General features: G+C 30.7%; 1 protein-coding gene across 1 annotated transcript in view; it reads right to left on the bottom strand.

Annotated features, from left to right (window-relative positions):
* LOC132943537 (protein O-mannosyl-transferase TMTC1-like) overlaps positions 1-25156 on the bottom strand; it is a 117997-nt gene that overhangs the window by 20605 nt on the left and 72236 nt on the right. The window contains exons 11-14 of the mRNA XM_061012578.1: positions 10644-10787; positions 10092-10291; positions 7580-7715; positions 4926-5106 (exon numbers count right to left, since the gene is read on the bottom strand). Of these exons, the coding sequence (XP_060868561.1) occupies positions 4926-5106; positions 7580-7715; positions 10092-10291; positions 10644-10787 (661 nt within the window). The remainder of the gene's footprint in view (positions 1-4925; positions 5107-7579; positions 7716-10091; positions 10292-10643; positions 10788-25156) is intronic.

The following is a 25156-nucleotide window of genomic DNA, read 5'->3' as shown; positions in this document are numbered from 1 at the left end:
AATTTTAAACGTCTACTAGGGTTAGGATACCTATGTCTGACTGTATAAATCATTCACCGAAATCATTTTAATGCTTATATAGACTACCTACATGATTATTATTGACTGTCCATGTTTTCAACTAAATCTACTCGCCCGTTCTTACGATGAATTGGTCGCGATGACCATACCTCGCTGTTATATACTACGGTTATGTTCAGTTTATTATAAAAGCAATTTTTCCACGTGCCACGCCGTCTGCGTATGGCTTGTTGTATTTTCTGCGCATCGTTTTCCACGTAATTCCGGTTAGTTGCGGTTGTAGGTACATGTAATATCACGTTTTTTATTTCACGTGACTCGTATATAAATTATTATTTTACTCTGTTCATTACACGGTGCACACGATATATACGATGTACGAGTATTATTATATAGGTACGTCAAGCATTGTCACATCACACACACACACACACTCTCTTACGCACGCACGCACTAAAGCTCCCGTTCGCTATATGGCGTTGAAGGACTTGTCGCATAATGTTTTCAGAAACACGGATACAAACGACACGGTTCGTTACAGTGGAATCTGCAGCCATGCCTAAATGTATAATAATATATATACAGCGGTAGGTACCTTTATACATAACAATATCGTCGTCCGTATCCCGCGCCGGTCAAAAAAAATAAACGAAATTTACTACGATATTGTATTATGTTTTTTTCTGCAAGTAGGTACCTACAACAAGGCTACATTTATAACTATATACAATTATTTATTAACTTTATCGGACTAAATGTGTGCCTAAAAACTTCTCTGCGATGTCCTCTTTAATTTAAAAAAAAACTTCACGACGGTTGAATAAGTAGTTTCGGAGTTTATCCCGTACATACAAACAAACGCTATCATTACATATTAGTACAGATGACGATAGCTCGATAAAACGCGTTATTCACGATAATTATTAATCCGATGGTAGTCACGGTAAACGAAACTTATATTAATTTAAGTCAAGTGCAAGGAAAAATTATATATTCTTATTATGGGTATCCTATTATATTGCGAACGCGTTCGAAAGCACTACTTTTATTGATATTTATAATTTAGAGGTGCTCGGACGCAGACTGACTACTACCTACTACATGCAGCAGAATACTACACCGGATCAAGAAATCTGGGTAGTCTTAACTCCTCCCTCCCTACCCAAAGTCTTCCGAAAAACCCTAAAAAAAAATGTTTGTTCGGTAAAGCTGGTAAATATTTTGACTAGGTATATTATAAGAAAAATATATTTTTTTTTATTTTACGTGATCCGTTTCAAAAACGGCAACCCCCTCGGTACTGTTATTGCGAAAATCTGATACAATATGAATTATAAAATACGTAGGTAGGAAAATTATTTTTCCGATGTTGTTATAAACATCATAATAGTTTATTTTCGAGCAACGCAGTTTTTTAAATTTTAGTTACCTATTTTGAAACAAGAACCACCATTACAATTATAATTATACATTTATACCCAAATTCCGCTAGGTAACTAGAGAGTAGTAAGTTACCGCACCCGATGAACTATATTATCAATGTAATGTTTACAACTATTTATAAGTACCTGAAGTCCTAAAGTAAACGGCGACGCGGTATAAATAAATAACTACACTTAAAAAATGTAAAAGACAAAGTAAGTTTTTAATTTATTTTTCTATACACGATTAAACATTTAATATTTTATTTGTTTATATATTTTGCCCAACAAACTATTAACACACGTCAATTACAGATAATATTATTATCCCGTGCAGACATGTACTAGCTGTGTCTCGAGGAGCCATTACTGAGACATGATGACGTGAAAACGACACTACGCACGAACCGTTCCAATTATTTGTATTTGAAAAAAACATGTGATGATACCGATTACCGATCGTTTCGCTAAAAGTCTTTCAGTCGTTCAACGAATATAATTTATTGCGATAAATTAATGTTGCGATAAATTTATTATAATTACACGAGCAGCAACCAAAGACGACACTAAAACGCTGGCAAATTTTTCGTTGCCAACGAAAACCGTTAACTTATATTACTACGATAAAATATACAAACAATGAACTATAAGAATCATAATCGTTATTATTATGTTGCATTATGATGACTATAATACGTGAAACGACACTACCTATCTTAAACGAGGACGTTCCTTTTAACACATCAACCCAATTAACAATTGTATCGTTGAAGTATATATTATTATGACACCTAAACAGATTAAAATATTCACTCAGCTTTCGGCAATATGTCGACAAAAGAAACAGTTTAATTGCATAATTTCAGATACATACTTTTTATCGGCACGGCCGGGAGGACAAAAGTTAAAGCAACAAAAAATGAATTAACTTGATTAAATATTAAATAAACTTTTTAAACAAAACTCGTTTATTTTTTAGAAGCAAATAATTAAAAAATAGCTCGTTAAAATTAAAAAAAAAAGTTTAAATTAACTCAGTTTTAAAAATTCTAGCTCGTTAAATCCAATTCTTGGCTGCTGGTACAGTATATTATGCGTAGTATACACGTATATGGGTCGGTGTACTTTCGAATTCTCGCTGATGTTCCTTTTTATTTTATCACATTATCGTATTTACAACGACGACGGGCAGTACTGTATATAGTAATAATACGATGTTCTAGGGGCTTATTTTTTTAAGCCAAAACCATAAATTATAAAAATAATTGTTAATCGATGTAGTTTTTCCGAAAAAAAAAACAACGACAACGACAAAACGAGTGCAACACGACGTCGTTGCCATAATTGGTAAAATAATTAGATAAAACGTCTTTACTATTGAGTAATCGTAATAATTATGGTTCAAATTGTATGTAATCTTAACACGTCATCCTCTCGCATCATTAATGTCGTTAAAATTGTCTGTATGTTTGACTTTACAGTTTACAATCATTTACATGAAATAGTTACCAGCTGACTCTGTTTTATACATATTTTATACAACGGTTATAGATATTATATGTAATATTGAACTTCCTAAAATAAATTATTTTTTTTTTCGAAAAACACGACAATAAACACCTATATTATTGCGTGGTTATTGGTAAACCATTTAATATCGGATGATTTTTCGAATACCACTTAAACAGTGGTATCTAAACCGGTATACTGAAGTAGGTAGGTATCTACTGTATAATATCGAATTATGACGTGTATTTTAAAAAATATAACTAATATTAAAAAAAAAATAAAAAAAAAATATATATATATATATATATGTATTATATATAAATAGTATGATACTATTTTTAGTTTCGGCTCATATAAAAAAATAAAAATAAATGTTAATTATTTGTGTTTTAAGAGGACACCACCCGCATTCACGCTTTTTAAATAATTTGATATTCAATTTTATTTTATTTTATTTTATTGTGATATCGGCAAGTGCATTTTAATTTAATTATATTTCTGTGTTTGACGCAATGATGGTGTTATCAATACCGGTGTACCGGTATGATAAGTATTCCAGTGTATATAATATCATTGACGCGATATATTATATTTTTATTAAAATGTACCAGTATTACGGTAGTCCGGTATGTATCAATTGTATGGTTTTCCAGTACATGCTATACCGTCACATACCAGTACAAAATCTGATACTACAATACAGGTTACAGGTATTAAATTCAATACAGTCAGGCATCAAACCCTAACTAAAGATTATATTAAATTATTTACGTTTCTATTATCATATAACTTCAATCCAATTTTTGTTGAAAAGCTCGAACCGATCGGTTAAGTCACTACAATTTTAAGTTTAAGCGAGTCTGTGTTGTAGAAGCCGGGAAAACGCCATGGTCCACGCATTAGTAATATTAATTTTAAGAAAAGCTCGAGGATTTTACAATTGTATAAATATTACACAATGTCATATCTTAAATAATATAATGTTATTTAACAGCAAAAACTAATTGTCTTGAAAATGTTTGAATTTTTTATAATATTTAAGTCATTATTACAATCCAACTTTTTTGAAAACAAATTATATATTTAAATTATCAGAAAAAATATTTTGCTTCAGAATATTAAATTAAAAATGTATACTGTCATTCAAAAAAGTAAAAACTTAAAAAAAAAAATAATGATAAAAAAATATTTGTTTTTGTAATGACTAAATTATTAAAAACAATACTTTTCCCAAAACGTTAATAGGTACTCTAAAAAGTTTACTTTTAAAATAATCACATTGTATAATATCATAAAAGCTGCCATATAAGTGCAATAGTCGGTGTATTAATTGTTTGTTTAAATAAATAAGTCGCTACTAAAATGAGGTGGATATTTAAATTTTTTTTTTGTTAATTTCACGAAATCACCGTGCGCATGGTTTTAAACAAAGCCCGCACGGTATAGAATACCTTTTCATCCATATACAATATTAAAAAAAAAAATCAGATATTATAAAATATCTTTAGTATCCTTATAGATAGGTCATGAAAATTTTTATATTTACGAGCCAAAACACCATGTGCGGTTAATTTATTATTCTTTATAGTTCCGCTAAATAATTGTACGGTAAATCAATCAATAATAACAATATTACCTATTGGATTTTGCACAGTCGATTTCACGGACGGTACACTCGCAATACGTTGCAACAGTGCGTTACATGCGGAAAAGGGGTGCTTTGGTGGTGGTGGGGGGGGGACGAAGAATCAAACGGTCGCGCGAGGATCGGTGCAACCCCCCCCCCCCCCCACCACCACTACCACCGCCCCTCTGCACCGCTAACCCGATTGTAATACCGACCGATGGCGCCACCACAACGCCCGTACACCGTTATAACAATATTATTAATATCGTGCGCTATATGTTTTATTATATTATTACTGTATTGTATTATAATATTGTAGTAGTCGATTATTGTTATGATAAACGTACGTTGCACATTGACATCTTGCCGTCGGCGTTGCGTCGTCTCGGGGGCGGCTCTCCGGCCGAAGGTAGAGGCGCCGTGGTCTGGCCCTGTTTGTACAGCTGCCATCCCTTGACGTAGAGATCGCCGGCGAACACGATCCGACCGCCGCCCGGCACCGAGTGTCTGCGTCTCGTCAACTGCCACCTGCGCCACAACAAAGGTCACCGCTGATAATTATTAGGGCTTTTGCGTGTACATAGTAGTCCGCCCGCGAGCGGGTGACGTTCAATTAGACGACAACCAACCCCCCCCCCGCTGTTGCACCCCGTTCAAACGGAGCTGGTACAATACACGCGGGTCGGAACCCACCGCGACGCGTTGTATACCTAACCCTGTGCGCTAAACACGACTACTATAATACGATATAATATTATTATACGACACTGCAGCTCGAGGACGGGTGGGAAAAAAATTTAATTTAAACACATTGTAGTTTAAAATTATATTGTTGTGTTATAAAGCAAACAAAAAAAAATAACTGTTAGGTATCTTAAAAGACTACTGCACGAGTGACCCACGACCATACAGTAACAATAATAATATTATGCTGGAACGGATTTACTAAAAGAAAAAAGAAAAAAAGAATGTCGGTAGGTCGCATAATGATACGTATTGTATTTTTCGGACTAAACATAGACCAAAGGTTTATGTTGCACTATTAATGAAGCTTTGCACGGGCTGCAAGCTAATTCTGTAAGCTGTAGCTTTTGCACGTAACCCGTTTTAACTTTTGCATGCGAGTGAATAATTATTCCCAGGTATAAAAAATTATTTAAAAAAATTACGAACTATAAACTAATAGTATTCAAAGATTTACGAAAAATAATTTAACCTGAATAGAAAAATGTTTTGTGCAATCGATAATTATTTCAAACGAATAAAAATAAACAATGGTTTCAACTTCAACATTAAAAATGTATAAATAGGCATATGCTGACAAAACGTCGTTCATACTTTATTATTTTAAACTACCAATAAATGATGTCATTAGACTTGAACAATATTTATAAAATTACTATCTATCTTCCTAACGATGCTGTGATCGAACAATAATTTTATATGCATTTACTTGTCTTAAAATAGTTGTATAATATATAGAAAGGCATTAATTAATGTACTGAGTTAATTGGTAAAAAATTAAATTAATCATGCATAGGTAGGTACTTTGAAAAAAAATCATACTATAGTAAGATGCCGTGTCCATCTAATTCTTTTTATTTCGCTAAAAAAATATTTTTTTTTGCTTCATTAATTAAAGATTTTTAAGATATAATATTTTTTAAACGTAAATTAACCGTTACCTTATTAATTTATTTTCCCCTTTGTATATATTTATTAAGGGTAACACATATAAAATATGTTCTAGTATTATTTTATTTGACAAATAACATTGATTGAAGTTATATTCTTAACAATTATAATATACAGTAAAAACAAATACACAATACGATAATTGGAAACAAATTAATCAACAAGAGGTAATATTTTTTAATAATATATATAACTGCCTTGTTAACGGTAAAACATCCAGAATTGAAGAAAAAGATTGTCAGATAAAAATACTTAAATTCAATCAATGTCATAAGTACACAAACACAAAATCCATATTTTATACGTTATTACAAAATAATTATTTTATGATATGGATATTATATTTTATGATTTCCCAAAAATGTAATCTTTAATCCTATAAGAAAAAAATAAGTTCGTCTATAATTTAATAACGAAAACATTTTTATAAAGTATAATTAAATATTATTCACAAGTACTGATGTTTTGTTATGTTTAATATAAATTTCAATTGGAAATGTATGTTCAATAATAACATATTTTGTATTATTTTATTATTTTTATTGTTTTCATTATATTGTTATATCGCATAAACAATCGTAAATAATTAATGGTATAGATGCAATACTACACTTCCAATACAATTTTATTTTTCATAGTGAAAATTTAATGAAATAATAACATATATTTTGTAAACAAAACATTAACATTATTAGGTTTTGTTTTTTACTAATTTTTAACTTGAAATAAAATTGTTGGTAAAAAAATCATGTTTTTATGAAAATTTTAATTTAATTTTAATTAGCAGTTTGCACTAATAATATGATTTTTTCCGTTTTTTATTTTGAGATATGATTGATAATTGTTCATTTTGCGTATACTAAACAAAAAAGTTAAATTAATATTTTATTTATTTATAACCAAAATGTTTCTCTAACGACAAACATAATACGTATCTTTTGATTCTAAATTCAGCCCACATTAACTGAATAAAATAAATGTAAGAAATAAAAACTGCATAAAATAATTTAAAACTAATATTTTCATTTGTACAACGGATCGTCAAAATTATTATTTAAAGCGGTTTTATTTCCAAGATAATTATTATTTCAGTATAAATATAAAAGAAATAATGACGTTTGATAGTAAAAGAAAATATCAATAATTCATTAATTTTATAATATTATCATTGATATTGATATAAATACTCATTGAAGCTGTTTCGAAACACAGCTATCTCCATGCATCAAAGCTATGAAATATTTATAATCATTAACGAATATTGCAACTAAAATTATTTCTGTTTGATTTTAATTTAAAAACTTACCATGTTATAAGTCTGTAAACTCTGGATTTTTGTCCTCGGTCTCTGAGTACACGAGCTAAACCCAGAACAGACTCCCTGTGTTCCATATTCACAGCCATGGCTCTTTTATAATAAATTAAAGCCTCGGCCACACGACCTGGAAAACAATATTATTGAATCAGATATGAGTAAGTACCTACTAAAATTTGAACGTTATATTGCCTCCAACATTACATCCAATTAGTTAGTAAATAATATGCATATGATATTTTAATCAATTAAGCTAAGTGAATTAATATTAAATGCAATTCTACGAATATTTTAAAATAATATCAAATGAAACATTATGGAGTGATTATAATATAATGCGTACGTTTGGCAAGTTGAAGGGCTACTTATGCGACGAAAATTATAGTTTATTATTATTAACCACTATGTGAGTAATAGGGGTATTATTTTATTAATTTACTCGAAGTGCATTTTCCCCTAGATATTTTATATTTATTATGATTTTATTTTCTAAAATGAGATGACATGTTTCTTACATAATAAGGCTTCATTACAATATTGGCCTTACCTTATATTCGATTACATAAGAGGCTTTTCTATGAAAATAAGGTTTTTTCGCAATAAAATAATTCCATTGTCGGATTACGACAAAACGGGAAAAGGTAAAGCGTATCATTCTTTACAATAGGATTTTTTTACCAAGAATAGTTTATATTGAAGAAGCCAATTATGTGTTTTTGAAGTTTTTTTCAGTTAAACACGAACGACGTCCATTGTTCATGATAATATTATTTACTCTGAGATAGATTTAAATAATTTCAGTTAAATAAACAATAATATAGGTAAAGTTTGAAAAGTTATTTATTTGCGTCCCTGAAGAAAACATTATGAACAAATCAAGTCTGTTTGTGGTTCTTAGAATATTATAAATATGATTTAATTTAAGAACACATATTACAATAACGCATATAATAATATTTTATAGAGCGCATGTGTATAAATTCTAATAAATATTATTCGTGTCATCGACGATCAAATAGCATTACATAATAATATATATATAACCAATACAAATTAGTAATGATCAGTGATAGTTATTTTATGGCATCACAATTTATAAATAAGCACTTTTATTTTTTTGTCAAACATTTCACGAGTTATAACACAAAATAAAAGTATATTTTTGCTTATTATTGAATTTAAAAATATTTTTATGAGTTATGTTAGTTGAGATAGATACATGAACACTTATTTAACATATTTTAACTTGATTCTGTTTTAATTTACATAACATATTTACATAGGTACTTATAGGCTATAGCAATTGGAAAATCGTTCGAAAGAATTATAATATGATATAATTTGCAAAGTTTTTTTTTTATTTATTATTGTTATGATTGTTAACAAATCGTATTAATGCGATTTGAGTTTATGATGTTTTATTTCAACGTTCTATCTAAATCTAAAACTTAAGTTACTCTTTTGATGAGTAAAAAATAATTAAAGTATTTGTGAACAGAGTTTCAAAAGCCATAAACTAGTTTATCAAACTAATTTATCGCGATAAACTCATTAGTTATTGATATTAATAATTTGTTTGGTTGAGATCAAACTTGTGTTTGACTTTACTGTCAGATTTCACTATAGTTAGAGATAAAACCGTGCAAAGTTGTTTATATTTTGAAGTATTGAACTATTGATGTTTATTTGTTAAATATTATTTTATTTATGAAAATTAGTTTCTTAATTATAATTCAAAATTATACAATTACAATATTTATTCATTACCTACCTATATTTATTATTCTTTTTTTTTCAACTCGAGCCCGGCAACTATGGCCATTAGTTATTGTAGAGGTTATGGACTGTGGTTGGTAGGGTTGGTACAATCAGGTTTTTACGGTAAGTAAGCAACGCGTACATGTGTAGATTTTTGCTACTTTGAACCCGGGTGGTCACCCATCCGGCAACTAGTAGCAGCTGACGTTACTTACTCTCAGTGGCATTGCGAGACTGATAGCAGCCAACGCGCCATGCCCCAATATTTATTATTATTTATTTAGTTAGGTCGTTATTCGTTTTATTTTTTGTGTTAATGTATATTTTTTTTAAGCATGATTAACATAATAATAATAATAATAATATATTATACGTAATGTATATATTATGGATAATATGCCGATATAATAATAATGATATGCGCAGGTTTCTAATTTTTGTTGTTAGAATTTTTCAAAATTATTGAAAATCGATAATGCGTTGTACGAATCACATACAGTTTTGCGTACATAATAATAATATAAAGATGTTAATCAGTTAACAATCATAAGCATTTATAAACGTTCGATTTATACAGTAAATGGTCTATATAATAATGGTATATGCATAATATGTGATGTATATTAGCGTTGAGGTCATCTCTCAAAAAGACCTTTCAACACGTCTCGCTAAATGTCGTGTAATACATATACGATAATAATTATAATGAGATATTCTTATAACATACTTAGAGAGATGTACTCACGGTTATCGCGAAGCCAACGAGCATAACGAGCTTGATGTTCTGGGTGTTTGGGCTGATAGGCAGCAACGTGTTTCAGCAGTCGTCCGGTTTGGCTTCCCGTGTGCAATTTGGCCAACAGCAAGTATGCAGCTGTGTAACCGTTGTTCAACATGAGACATCGTTCCAGCATGGCCACTGCGTCTTTGGTCCGGTTCATCAACCTGACGTCCATTAAAATAGTTGATATAATGACAATTTATTGTTATGAGTGTTTAACACAATCAGAAAAATATGCTAAGATAACATTATTTGTAAATAATAGATATTGCCAAGAAATAACCCACCCTTTTTAGGTGACGGAATTCCTAATTTTTTTTTATTTTAAAAACTGTATTGAAAACCTACTAGAAAATTCGGAAAACTATAAATTTCAAATAACAATCGATGTTGAACGCGCAATTCACCGATGAGGACCTACATGAATCATTTTCGTTCAGTTTAAAACCCCTCCCACAAAAAAAAAATATGTATGGGAAAATGTTGTAGAGCTAATATAATAATTTATTGTTTTACCTGTACACTTGACCCAAGTTGTAATGAGCGTTAACGTGCCCTGGCGAGTATCGGATTGCGGCCAAAAAATGGTGTTCAGCATCCCTGGACCTTTCCATCAGCGTGCCTAAATTGTTGTGTGCACTCGCATAAGACGGCCATAACCTAAAACGAAAAATTACCAAGGTAAAGGATATGACTATAATATAATAATATAAACCTATAAGTTTAAACAGAAACTACAATAATTTAAACATAATATACTTCATAATATTCTATAATTTCGGTTTACATTAGTTTTAGTTGAAATACTTCATGATACTTTGTGAATAAATCTTAAATGCAATTAAACACGGCTAAGGCATATAATATTATTACACTGTAAGTTATGACGTCATGTGCGGAGATAATTTCAAACAAAACGCAGTTGATTTGCAAAGAGCTGGGTTCTATTATAAATTATTGACTCATTTAAAGTACACAAATTGTAATGGAATTATTTCATACGCCAAGGGACAGGATAATTTCAGTGTTCCGAGTAGGTATTATGGCAAGGTTGTCTACTGCACCTGATTCAAACCAACTAAGAACAGAAAAAAAAGTCTCCCGAGAGTGAAATTCGCGTCGTAATTTTCTTCAACCTCTGCATTTATAAATTTGATTAGACTGCATTTTCATCTGAAAATTTGTAGATGCGTAGGTTTTTTTTATTACTAAAACCTGTCCCCCGCACTCTTTCGAGAATAAAAATGTTTAATTTCTGTTTCTATATTGCTATAACGTAGAACTAATAAAAACAATATATTATTTTTAAACATAAAATATCCACGATATTAATATTATACTGTTCATATTGTGTACGTCGTATTGAGAGCAATTTATACCGGTGAGCCACTGGCACACACTATTATAAATTATAAATAGTAGGCACCTCCTATATTATATAATATAATTTGATAGTTTTTTTGTTCGTATTCATATATACCTTTATTTTTATTGTTGAATAGCTGATGGGACAATAATTTCTCATCGGAGAACTCCGCTGAACTTTTTTTTATTAGAAATTCGCAACGACACTTACGCGCCACCAAGCCATAATATACATAATACATGCCCGCCGCCGTGCAATACTATAATATGTTTCTTTTTTTTTTCGTTCTGCTTTCGTTTTCACCCGGCAGACACGACTCAAACATTTGGGCCGAGCGTCACAGTAATAATATTATGCAAGTAGGAATAAAACACGTCGCCTGCATCCGACACGACTTACTATGTACACCGTATATCCACCGTCATCGTCGCCTGGTTGACAACTACTGCTGCGGCGACGACAGCGAAGAAAATCGATTTGTCTCGCGCTGTTTGTCCGGGACTCTAATGGAAAAAGTGTCATCGGCGGAATCCAATTTTGGACTCGTCACAACAATACCACACACACACACACACACACACACACACACACCCACCTCACCCACCCACACACGCGTACGCATATACAGTGTGGGTTTTATTTTTCGCCATATGTTGACATAGTTTTCCTCTCTCCGTCCGCGCGAGCAGCGAAATACCTCTTTACACTTGTTTGCATAACCGCGAGATAGCATTTTGCGCGCGCGTTGTGTGCGTACATAATATCATATCAATTCGCTCATCGGTTTTGATCTGCTCGCACAATGCTTATCGAGAAAAAAATAAAAAATAATATAACGAAATACAACGCGCACTGTGCCCGCATAGTAATAATAATAATAATAATATGTTATCCCAAAAATCTCTTGTTCGACAGCGCGCGCGCGCGCCTTTTCACGTGCACGTCATACGCATACATAATATTATTATATTGTTATGCACACGATCGTACACACAGAGTGTCGTCGTTCGTCTTTTCGTGATATTATCCCGTCGACGTCGTCATCAGACGGCTGACACAAACGAGGGTGTATATAATCCAATATCAGACACACGGAATATTACTGCGCGTTATGATCAAGAGGAGACGAGCATGCATAACAGCGTGGCAAACGAGCCGATACGGAGGGTTGGGGTGGTCTACTCCCCACCGACGACATCATTTTTTTTTTTTTCATCCCTTTATTCAAAACATTATACACAGGAATTACAATATTCACCTGCACTATAATCCCACACCACCACTGCAAGTTTGTTCTGGTTTCTCGAACACACACACACACACTCGCATTGCGTATGTATTACACGGCGTGTAAGCAGGTTAAATCTATAATTTTTGGTTTTTTTCCCCACTCTTTTTCGTCGAAGGCCGAAAGAGTGATGAATGACGTGTAATAATATTTCAAAGGGCTAACTCTCATAAAATGGGTCGTTTCATCTTTTTTTAAGCCCTGTGTTGACTGAGCGTTTTTACACGGTGAATGAATAGTTTAATATAAGTGTCCACACCAGATGGTTTTTCTCGAGGTGTAAACGAGCGTTTTTTTTTTTTTTTTTTATAATATATCAGCAAATTTAACATGCATGTAGTTTTTGTTCATCATCCTTAACACGCATGCATCCACTGACTTCGAGCACGACTTCATCTCGAAAGCACACAATTTATTATTATATTATTACGCGTTATGGAAATCAAATCACTAAACACGCATACGATGATCGTGTATAGAGTGACATTTAACTTGTTATAAATGGCGATAAATATAGCAATATACACAGATAAATATGAACTTATAAAATACTAAATTGTACTGGTTTCAACCAGTTTTTATACTAATATGTCAAACAAAACATATGATTGAATTAATGTCTATATATGCTCAACTACTTTCAAATTTTAGATAATATTTCCTTTGCTCACGATAATGTTAAATAACCATTGTAGGCATGACTCTAATGGATAATATTTACATTAAATATTATATTAATCAACTATGGAGTAAAAAAAATAATACTAATAATGATATGTAATAATGTATGGTATGTAAAAAAACGAGGAACGCAATATTTTTTATGTAAAACTCTTTAGTCTTGATGTAGCACACTAATCCTAAATTCCGTTTGAATTTATTGTTAAAGGTTTTCGCTGAATTTTTAATACTGCCAGAGAAAAAAAATGCGTAGCAAGTTGAGAATAAAAATTTAAAATTTACCGAGCAGACGTGTACAGTTGGAATAACGAACGCGCGTGTCACGTCTCATATACAAACAACTTTCATCAGAGTTCTAATAATAATATAATATACTTTTATTAGAATTTATCACTGGAAACCGGCCATTTATCAGGGTATTATTACATTTGCAACATCATTCAAACTTCAAGTAGATATAGTATATTCTTTTGTAAATATTTAGTTTGAATCAAGAACTCCAATTCTTATCTCTATATATTATAGCTGGTAGGTACATGTATTTTTTTTTCTAAACACATAATATATCCTTATACGTTGAAATTGAATGCGTAATATATCCATTGGGATCCATTCGGTTCTTCTTTTAAGTCTTTACAGTCACGCATTATTCATTCGGGGTTTTTTCTCTTCTTTTTTTTTTTTTTTTTATCCGGCACACAAGGCGCCGCATATTTCCGGTACGTAATAAAAGTTGGAAAAGCGTAAATGTGAATGTATTTTTCAGCTTCTGCGGTTTTCTCTCTATACCTCTCGATGTTCACACACACACACACACACACACCACACACGTATGTTTATGAACTGCCCGTCTGCACATATGCACTCGCGCGTAATCCGTCTAGGCGTGGCTTTTGCTCAACTTGTATAAATACGGATTCATTGCCGAAGGCTTATTTTATTCACTACCCCCAGCCCCGGTGCAGTACACGAACATACATTTTTTTTTTTTTTTTTGGGAACATAAACACACTTAGGTACACATTACTCACATCTCACACTCTCTCGCGTGCATTATATTATGCACATTGTACGTCACGTGCGATGTGCCGCCATTGCATTGCGCTGTTATTAAAACCACGGTAGGTCCGGTAACATCCGGTGTGAAGGCGTATAATGTTCCCGACTGGTCCTAAAATCCTCTGCGATGTTTCTCATCCCGACGATATAATATAATATTACATTAAAGGTAACATACTATTATTACTGTTATTATTATTACTATACTTAATATGATAATAATTTGCAACTTGTCAATCAAAGAACAAATCTGCAAAATTTAGCCGGCTTTTTAAAAACACTTGCAGATTAATAATATTACTAGTTGTTAGGTATTATATAATTTACTACGTAATAATAGTATATGGGTATTGTATACTGTATTGTTATAGCTGGTATAACTCGGTTTAATTTAAAATACTTCGACGAAATACTCATTGAACATTTTTTTTGATGTATCGAAATATTATATCAGCGGGTTTTAATAAAGTCAAATATTCTATTTAAATCTGTTTAAAACAGCAATTGGATCCAGAACCTTTTAATGAACTAGTTATCGGTTACCGAAACTATAACTATAACTGAAAAACATCAGTCCTTGATTTGCACATAACATTGCACGATCGCAAAACTAATCGAAATATATACATGGATTATTTAGATAGGATTTGTAGGTTATTTTAGGACGTATTATATAGCAGTCACAACCCAGAAATCGTTGTTATTATTTTTTAAATAAATTTTCTTTTCAATTTATACTTTGCTAGACAATTTATTAGTTTTAACAATTAAAATATTTGTTTACAAGATTAAAAGTAATATTATGTAAAATAGAAACTATATAAATACCATACTAACTTGATTAAAAATCAAAAAAGTAAAAAAACATTAATTAAATTATAATATAGACTGTACGGTTAAATAATTAGATATAATATTATGGGGACAAAAATATTTATTTTTTTTGAAATAAGATTATATATTAAGGGTATATATTTTGTGAATTTAAAAAGGGATACTAGGTCGTTGTGTCGTAGTGATAATTTGGTACGGTTGTAAATAAAATAGGAAACGTCACGAGTCGTGGTGTTGTTATAGAATGTGCGGAGGGGAAGATATTCAATGAAAGTTCGAAGGCATGAGTAAGGCGTGGTCAATTCGGAGACGGGGGCAGGATGTTATCTATTTCCTAGAAAGATTAAGGACGCGAAACCAGAGTTTTTGTGGGAAGGTTAGGTTATGCAAACCTGGTATTGTTTTAACCAGCTAGGAGGTGTCAGACCATGGCATTTTTATACTAGCAGGACATCTGAGAAATGCCGTGGATTTGGCAAGTTTGTTGGGGAATTCATTACCCGATATTTCTATATGAACGGGGTACCTAAAACAATTGAATGTCAAAGCCTTGAGTCTGTTGGTAAATATACAATAGGTAGGGATCTGATATTGTTTGTGAGATGAGAAGGTTGTGATTTGAATAGACAAGGATTATTACTTGGGTAGGTGGCGATAAGAAATTAATTTAGTGATACAGATGAGACGTATTTAATGTTAAAATATACTCGTAAAATAAATTATTGTTTGTCAATTGATAGATAAAATAAAAAAAATTTCTTGTGTGGTCTACAATATTTACTGAAATTATTATAGTTAAAATTAAAGTTAATTTTTTTTAATTAGGTATTTCTATAGGTAGTAATTACAAACACTGATTGCAATAGATATTGTTGATTGTATGCTAAATATGTTTGGATTATTCTATTCAATTCAGTATAAAACAACCAAATGCACAATTTATTATTTTAACTGACATTTAGTACATCAAAATGAAATAAGGTCAATGGATATGAACTCATATCTATACGTATTACAAAACTCGTGTACATTTATCTAGTTTCCATTGCCCCAGGGAAAAATAAAACCCCCTGTATTTAAAATGAGGCGGGTTTTTTAGTTCATTATTTATTATTATATTTTGTATAGAAAAATGCTGTGCTAGGTCAGATCTCCTGTTTCATTGAATTATGAGCCTCCTGATCCAGGCTCGGATTACCCATTAAAGTAACAATATAACAGTACATTTTCCTTTATTTAAAAAAAAGTTTATTTATTATTTATATAAATAATTTGTGTACGTCATATGAATGTACAAGTCGGTATTTATATAATATTATGCATACTATAATTCGTGAGGAATGTCTAACCCGAGGAGTTACACTAAAGTATTGGTTTAAACAAGTTTTTTATTCGTTTGGTATCAAATATGGTAGAATATAAAATTAATTGTTATGTATTTTTTTTTTTATATTTTACATACCTATGTAATATTATCATTTCTTACAGTAAAAGTGCATCTATCAGTTTGTACAATTATAATGATAGTAGGTAGGTACTACAATAATAAATTGTCTACAATCAATATTTACGTGAACAAAGGTAGTTATTCATTTTTTGGTTTGTAGTTATACATTTTCTAACACTATATTTTATATTAGTTTTAAACGTTATGCCGATTTCATCCTTTGCATTTATTGTTACAAAATAAGACAAAACTAAACTACAACGTTTTTATAATATTTTCGTAGATTGTATTTAAATTATAAAAAGATAAAAAAAGCTCTAAAAAATATAAGCGAGTAAAATATATAATATAACAAACTTGTGTATGAAAATAAAAGTTGTTGATTACATATGGATTAATTTTTTTCCAGGTATATTTCTCCAGAAATTAAGCCCAAGCTTGGGACTGACATAATTGAATTAAACAAACTTCTATAAACTCCTTTATTATCATATTAAATTAAAAAAGTATTCCGTTGTTTTCATTCGACACATTTTTTTTTTTTTTTACTGTTTTGCACAGCGCAATTTTATAAACTCCGTAGGTTCTGTAGTATCATTCTGTATAATATATAATATATAAGTCGGTATATATAGTATATATAATGACCTGATTTCGCAATATTATTTTTACTTTAGCTAACACGAATGTCTATTATAAACTTTGTGCATTTGAAATCGATTTTAGGACCTATTTACATGTTTTATTTTACTGTGAAAATAAAAAAAAAAACAACATACATTTTGTTATTCTTAAACGAACTACTTTCAATATTCGAAATGGAAGGGTATATTTGAACACCACCATGTATTCCGTAAGGGGTTGCGCCTTATCGATTTAACGGGGATAAAAATATATACTCGTATACACATAAATAAGAATACTACGCCGCTCCGACATCCAAACACATTTAATCCTGACAGTCATTTTGGCAGGTGGTGAAAAAACGGGTTGAATTGTAATGCAAAAATGCGGGTTTGTGTTTTTTTGGGCGACCAAAAAAAAAAATACGATGCGAGTTACTCTCTGAATATGATGTTGTCAAGAACTAAATCCGTGCGCATAACAATGCGTTTAGTCTGTGCGACCATATGTGTTTACAGAATCCGGTGCGGGAAAACTTGCGAGGAAATGCTTGGAAAGTTTTGGTGATGCACGTGACGACGACGACCACGAAAACCTCGAGATTCACCAATTCCACGTACTTACATGAAATACGTTTTGCAAAACCGTCGGAAACGCCGTACTATAGATATTATATTATATATTGTCACACGCGACTACAACTGTAGCGAGTATAAAATAAACACACATAATATTATGTGCACAAATCCCGTGAACTCTTGCTAGCGACGTAAACGATTTGACCAGAATAAAAAGGAAGAGCGGGGGGGGGGGGGGGGAGGGTCGGATACGAAAAAAAAAATAAAAAAAAATGTTAAAACAATTTTTTTATCCGAGTATTTTCACTCGTCGCAAGTACACAACAAATTCAATTTCCCCTCATGCCGTCGGCTAAAAAGGCACGGGAAAACGTTCCATACACCGCTACCCCGAACCACCCACCCACCCCGTCACTCCCACCCGAGTGTAGTTTACGCATAGTTGACATGTAAAACGAGCAAGGCGGTAAACAAAGTTCAGACGGCGGCGGTAGCGTATATTCTATTTCATCGTCTTGACGTGTATACACCCAGTGTGTCGGCGCACTGCACGAAATGACACGTAATTTTAAGCATGAACGCTCTTATCCCATTTCAGTCCAACATCAGTCGTCCACCCGACCTACACACCCTGACACCATCCACACCACCGCCACTTCTCCTTATATAATGTTATATATGTGTGTAAGTGTGTGTATGTGTGTGTGTGTTTGGATTCTCGTCGGATCATTGTATTACAGCACTGACGCCACAGCACAAAATATTGCTTGAAACATATTGGCGGGGAGGGTTACTGAATCGAAGTCCTCCGCGAAACAAGCATCATCCCCTAACCCCATCCCTTACTCGTCTCGTCCTACAACGATATAGCGTTCAAATACAAAATGATTACACCACTGCGTGACGAATGTACACTACCACCGACACCACCACCAACATCACCACCACCACCACCACCACCACCACCACGAGGATCGAGTCCATACAACCACTGCAACCGCCGCAACGAGCTAGAAAAGACTTTACAAAAATAACGATATAATAACACGACTTAATATAATATAATCATCCCGGCCGAAATACACGACGAGTCAACAACAAATCTGACAGTGGAATAAAATATTAAAATTTTATGTTGGGATTATCTCGTATAAACGCACAGGAGAGCAATAATCGAACATTCCATTTCACCTTGGCCTATGAATACCTAACTTTCTTAAGAAAAAAAACTTAAATTAAAATAAAATAAAACTAAGTTAAGAATTATAATATTTTCACGGGTTTGAAAATAACCGTAAAATAACTTTAAGTATAATAAAGGCAATCATGAGAAATCGATAATGACACACACACATAATATTATACACTTACTCCAGACAATTTTTTACGTTTAAAATAATATATAGCTATATAATATTATAATATGTTGTAGGCGGTACGTTGACATCCGATTTACATATTATTCATTCCTTCTTTCTATCCAATTTTGATATTGAAAACAATAATATTTTAACTTTTAAGTAAAAAACGCAAGCGTATAAAATAAACATAAATTATTATTATCAAAAAAAATATAAATATAGGTATGTATAATATAAACATTGAATCCCATAATAATATATTCGTATATTTGAAAAGATAGAATTTAAAATATGCTGATTGTGTGTTCACTTGCAAGAATCACTCAACTTTTGGTATTCGAATCAACGACAGTTATTATAAAGTTTTTTAAAATGTTGACATTGTAATTGATTGCGAGCCTCTGCGACAAACGACAGTTGGCAAATACGAATTGCCGAGCAATAGGAATTTAAAAATATTAAACTATACATTGAATACTATTAAACAAATATTAAATAAATGATTTCACAGCATTGACGAACTGAAATAACAATCGTTACTAATAAAACAAATAAAGTATTCATAAAGTACAAGTAGGTACAAGTACAATTTTGAATAAATTAAACCTATGAATAATTCAAAAAAAAAACATAAAGTAAAAACTCCCGTGAAGGAATACATCCTGATAAATAAATTATGAATTAGAAATGTTTAAATCCCTCGAACAAAGCGGTGGCCTATGTAACGCTTACCTGCAGCTGCGATATTTAATTAGTTTTTCAAAAATAAACTAGTCGATTCGATCGAGTATTGAACATTACGCTATCTGAAAATGTTACCGTCGGTAGAACAAAATACGTTTGATAGTATTATTTACTCGATAAAAATTAAAAAAACGGAAAGTTTTAGAAAATATAAGATTGAACGAGTATAATGGCAACCAAACAAACGAAAAGCATGCGATTTGAGAGGGAGAGGACATTGCATCAGTCGATGAAGGTGTTCGGTGGTCAATGTACCTACTGTTCAATAGACTGGTGCACTATGTCGATAATATTATTATGGTCTACGGCGAGGAAGAAAGTTTCACGAGACTCGGGTGTGTTGAAGATTGAGCCGCTATTAAGTTGATGACGGGCCACAAACCTCGTGTAACGACCTGACGTGCACTTAACGTTCGTTGCTAATGAAGACTACAAACTCTCTTCTCCGTGCCCTATGATCGCCGTTATATTTACTTAAATCAACACGAGGTCATAATATAAATCACCTCTCGCAACAATGTTTTAGTCGTTTATGATGACAATGTACTCCATCGTTCACCGTAACGATTCGGGAAAATTTAACGCAGTTAAAATTAATAATAATAACTTAAGCGATATTATAATTATGATGTTTCCAGCGAGAAGACATTAAAACCAACAATATAGCGTTTAGTTGGTGAAAACGTTCTCGTTCGAGCAATGAATTAATATAATAATATTATGAAACTTTTCGGATGAGAAAAAGGTCCCAAATCTTAAATTCACATTTTTACAGTAGCGCTTGTTATACTTATGAGAGTGTAATGTACATTTTATTTATTCATTCGTATCAAACGATTCATAATTTTTTCTAGAATTGATTGGTTTTCCTTTTTATTCGTATTTTTCAAATAAACGTATACACCTTTTTTGTATCAGTGTTTTAAATATATATCTGCATATGAAAACCTTTGCAAAAAATAAAAATATTTTTCAACAACCGTATTTTTATACGGGTGGTACCAAATATTCTAATGTTCAAAATGTAACAGGATGTGTTGTATTCTAAATATTATTGACTTATATGTTAAATATTAAATTATATAATGTCAAAAAAAAAATAGGTAATATTGTGTGGACGAATATTGTTGATTTAAAAATTTTTCAGTTCTCGTTATTGTTTGTAATATGATTCGGGATAGGTTTTCAACAAAAAAAGATAAAATAGTCTTATCTAAAATCCTCAGTTTAATGAGGGTTTTTGAGATGTTTACGATAATAGTCGAGGCATTCTGTGGTTTATGCTTGTCACTACGGTTGTAGCGTTTCCTGTTTTCGTATTTATTTTTAAGTGGCTTCTAATGGATTTCTTTTGCTTTTAAGAAATACTAGTTTGTTTCATAAACTAAACATTATAGGTCAAGAATTAGTTTTTTCCATTGTTTTTCACTGAGTAATAAATCGAGCGAAGCCGTATGGCATAATATACCAGTTGTAAAATATCGTTTGAAGCATGATATTGGTCCAATATACATTTTTTCTAAAGTATAGTATGATTCCCATTTACGTATTTATGACACGCACCAGGTGTCCTGGAAAATATTGTTGTAATATCGATATGCATGATTCCAATATAGTAATTGCTGAACAGTAAAGAAAATGTAGGTACCTTTTATTATTGGAACGCAAAAGAACGCTCAATGTATATGCTCTAAACATAAAAATAAATATTTTGTACGTAGAAGTTTTGTTTTTAATTGCATAGTTAGTGTTTAAGGTTTTACTATCGCTATGAAAATCAAAACGTTACGGTATGCCTGGGCGGCTGGGCACTATTTGTACTAGTCCGACTCTGACCCTCGAGATAAATAGCAGATTAATGCGTTCAGCAGAACAACATGTCAATTCTGTTGTTATAGGTTTAGTGTAAAAGATAATTCACCAATTTTCAAATTTATAGTTACAAATATTATTTGTGATTTCGTATTGAATTATTTTTACGATACTGAAATTTTCACTATGCAAATTATGAGTATGTAAGTCATTACAATTTTAATATTTTTTACATACAAATTTAAGTATCGTTATAACTAAAAATCCGTTGTGAAAACACATAGGTAATACGATGTTATTAACTATAAGATTGATAATAGGTAAATTAATTTAAATATTTAATCTAAAATTACAAGATTAGTACTCTTCAATTTAGATTTGCTATGTTTAGCGATAAAAACGAATACACCGACTTTCTGTTAAACTAGATTAATATACTACTGAATTTGTAGGTACTCTTAAAGGTTAGTATGAATAATTCATATACATTATTGTTCATTAATACAGTTCGTGGACAAATTAATCATCGAAACTGTATTATATATAGAGAAATCGCTGAATGTAGTAATAATGATTTATATCAAATCTAAATATTTTAAGTGCTTTTGGTATTTTTGAAATATCTTGTTCGATATGAAATACATGATAATGTCGGCGTTCAGTATGAGATGCTATGAGATCAGTATATGATGCTGAAATAAACTGACTGTATTATTTTTTTCTATTTTATGAGTTTTAAAATTTATTTGATCAGTATCGGTTTTTTTTGAACGAACAATGCGTAATAATAATGGACTCTTAAGTATTAAAATAAAATTGCTGCTATTTAAAGTAAATAAAAAAATGTATTAAAAAAGTTTCACTGTTTCAAACCGAAGCGTTCATTGATCAAGCAGACTCTGTATCTTTTGTTTCGTCGTTTTTATGGTCAGTTAACTACAGACGGAAAAAAAAAAACTTTTATATTGAAAGATAAGATAGTGATCTTTGATTGGGACTAAAAGCTGGTTTTTCTCATACGCTTCTATTAAATAAACTTAAAGAACTCTTTAAAAAAGGGGAAAAATGTTTTAACAAACTTCATCAAAATAAATAGACTAATATAATATATGTGTTTATTATGTGTATACCTACTGTTCGATTTAAGTCGGAAGACTACAATACAAAAACAAGTTAAATAAAATATATTATTTCGAAAATTGAATAAAAGCATTCGTTTTATTAATTATTTAATATTTTAAACGTATTCCATCGGATTATTATTAACTCGAATAAAATATCCGGGTAATTGCCAATTTATCATTAAAATGTAGTTTAACTATTAAAACTCATTATAAATATGTATATGTATTTAAAATATAAACACAAGCTTAATAATTATATTTAATTTCAGTTGTATGTAAGTCTGTAACTCTAACTGTGCTTAAAATTTAAATAATTAACTTTTTTTTTCATCTTGAATAAAATATTCATGGAAACCATACCAGGAGAAATATATCTAGATAAAAACATTTGAGAATCATAGTAGGTATAAAAATATAATATACTAATCCTCAAATATACATACCCAAAGAGTAGCTTAGATTAAATATTAAATATATTTAACCCCAGTACTCAATAAATTATTAGTTTTCTTAAAGATCTTTAAACAGTTAATTTATAATAAAGTTATTTTGTGTGCGTGCATATTCATATGATATCAAAGTGGGTAATCATTACAACTAGTAGACATAAGGTCAAAAAGTTTCAAACCGACTCAAATAAATATTTCATAAACTGGAAATGTATATAAGTACTTCAATGTGTTTAATGAGTAATGTTTTGAATTTCATAGTAGTTTTCCTAAGAAAAATAAAACTAGAAGAAGTGTGACCATAGAGATTTGGGAGTCCCGCATGGGAGTCAAATTTTTGAATTATCTTATAACTTTTTTAATTAGAATGGCAACTTAATAGTTTCAATAAGCAGTTGAGAATTGTCTTCGCTCTAATCACTAAAATAAAAACTAATCTTAACAATTTTATGAAAACGCATGATTCTTTACTCAAAACTTTTTTTTATGATAAGCAATTTAATTTTTATAATTATATAAACAGTATAGGCGTATAGCTAACCATGCCTCAAACAGAAAAACAATTTTTTTGACGGCATACATTTTATTTTCAAATGTATTATAATATACAACCAACATAATAATCCACCCCTGCAATGCTACCGAATAAATAGTAAAATTAATTTGTTTTCTTTCTATATTTTGCGTGACCGGATCTAGGAATCTTTTTCTCACAAGCATCTTTTTATTTAGTAAAACCTCTTGAATCAATAAAAAAACACAACCATGCTGTAAGTTTGATAAATTAGAAATGTATCACCTTTCCAATATTAGTTTATTAAATATTTAGTTGTATAAGCAGTTCTGATTTATGTTAAATCTAATCCTAAATTTCAAAATTATTTAATATTTACTTATGTTACGTGCTTCTTTTTTTCCAGTTGACCCTGTCTAATTTATTCATAAAAAAACTCATAGACATTTAATAACCTATTAACCAACCTTAAGTATCATTACTATTGTTATTATTATATATTAATTATTATCACGTCAAAATTGTAAAAAATTACCGATTCTGCAAATATCCGTATATATATAGATAGCATACATAGTCCAGGAATATTGTAATCATATACTACTAATAATAAAAAAGACCTAGTTTCAGTCAGACATGTCATAAAAAAAGTTTTTACCAAACCGGGTTGATGAAAATAATGCGTATTTCATTGTATATATTAAATTTTACAATGAATCAGTCAAAATGAATGCACACAGCCCTCAAGTAATAATAATTGTAATATGATTCAGAAAAAACACATCTCGTTTATTGAATTTATGTTATTAGTTTTATTTCAATAGTTAATGTCTTAAATTGTTTTTCATAATATGATTAGATGTAAAGCTTAAAAAGTAAATATGAACATTAAACACTTTACCAAAAAATATTGTAAGTAATTCTAAAGAAATATTCATCCGCATGTACAATAACAAAATTGTAAGAAATAAAACATATACCTACTTATGACATTTTATTATTACATTCCAACGGATTATTATTTAATATAATATCTAGATAGCTATTTAAGTAATATACTCAGTCAAAAAACATATTATGTTGTCTGATTTTGTAGCAGGAACTTCAAAATTAGTCATTTTGTCACAAAAAACCTAATAATGTACAAT

Source organism: Metopolophium dirhodum, chromosome 4 (assembly GCF_019925205.1).
Source record: "Metopolophium dirhodum isolate CAU chromosome 4, ASM1992520v1, whole genome shotgun sequence".
In the NCBI taxonomy this organism is placed as follows: domain Eukaryota; kingdom Metazoa; phylum Arthropoda; class Insecta; order Hemiptera; family Aphididae; genus Metopolophium; species Metopolophium dirhodum.
This window is presented reverse-complemented; position numbering and strand designations above follow the sequence as displayed.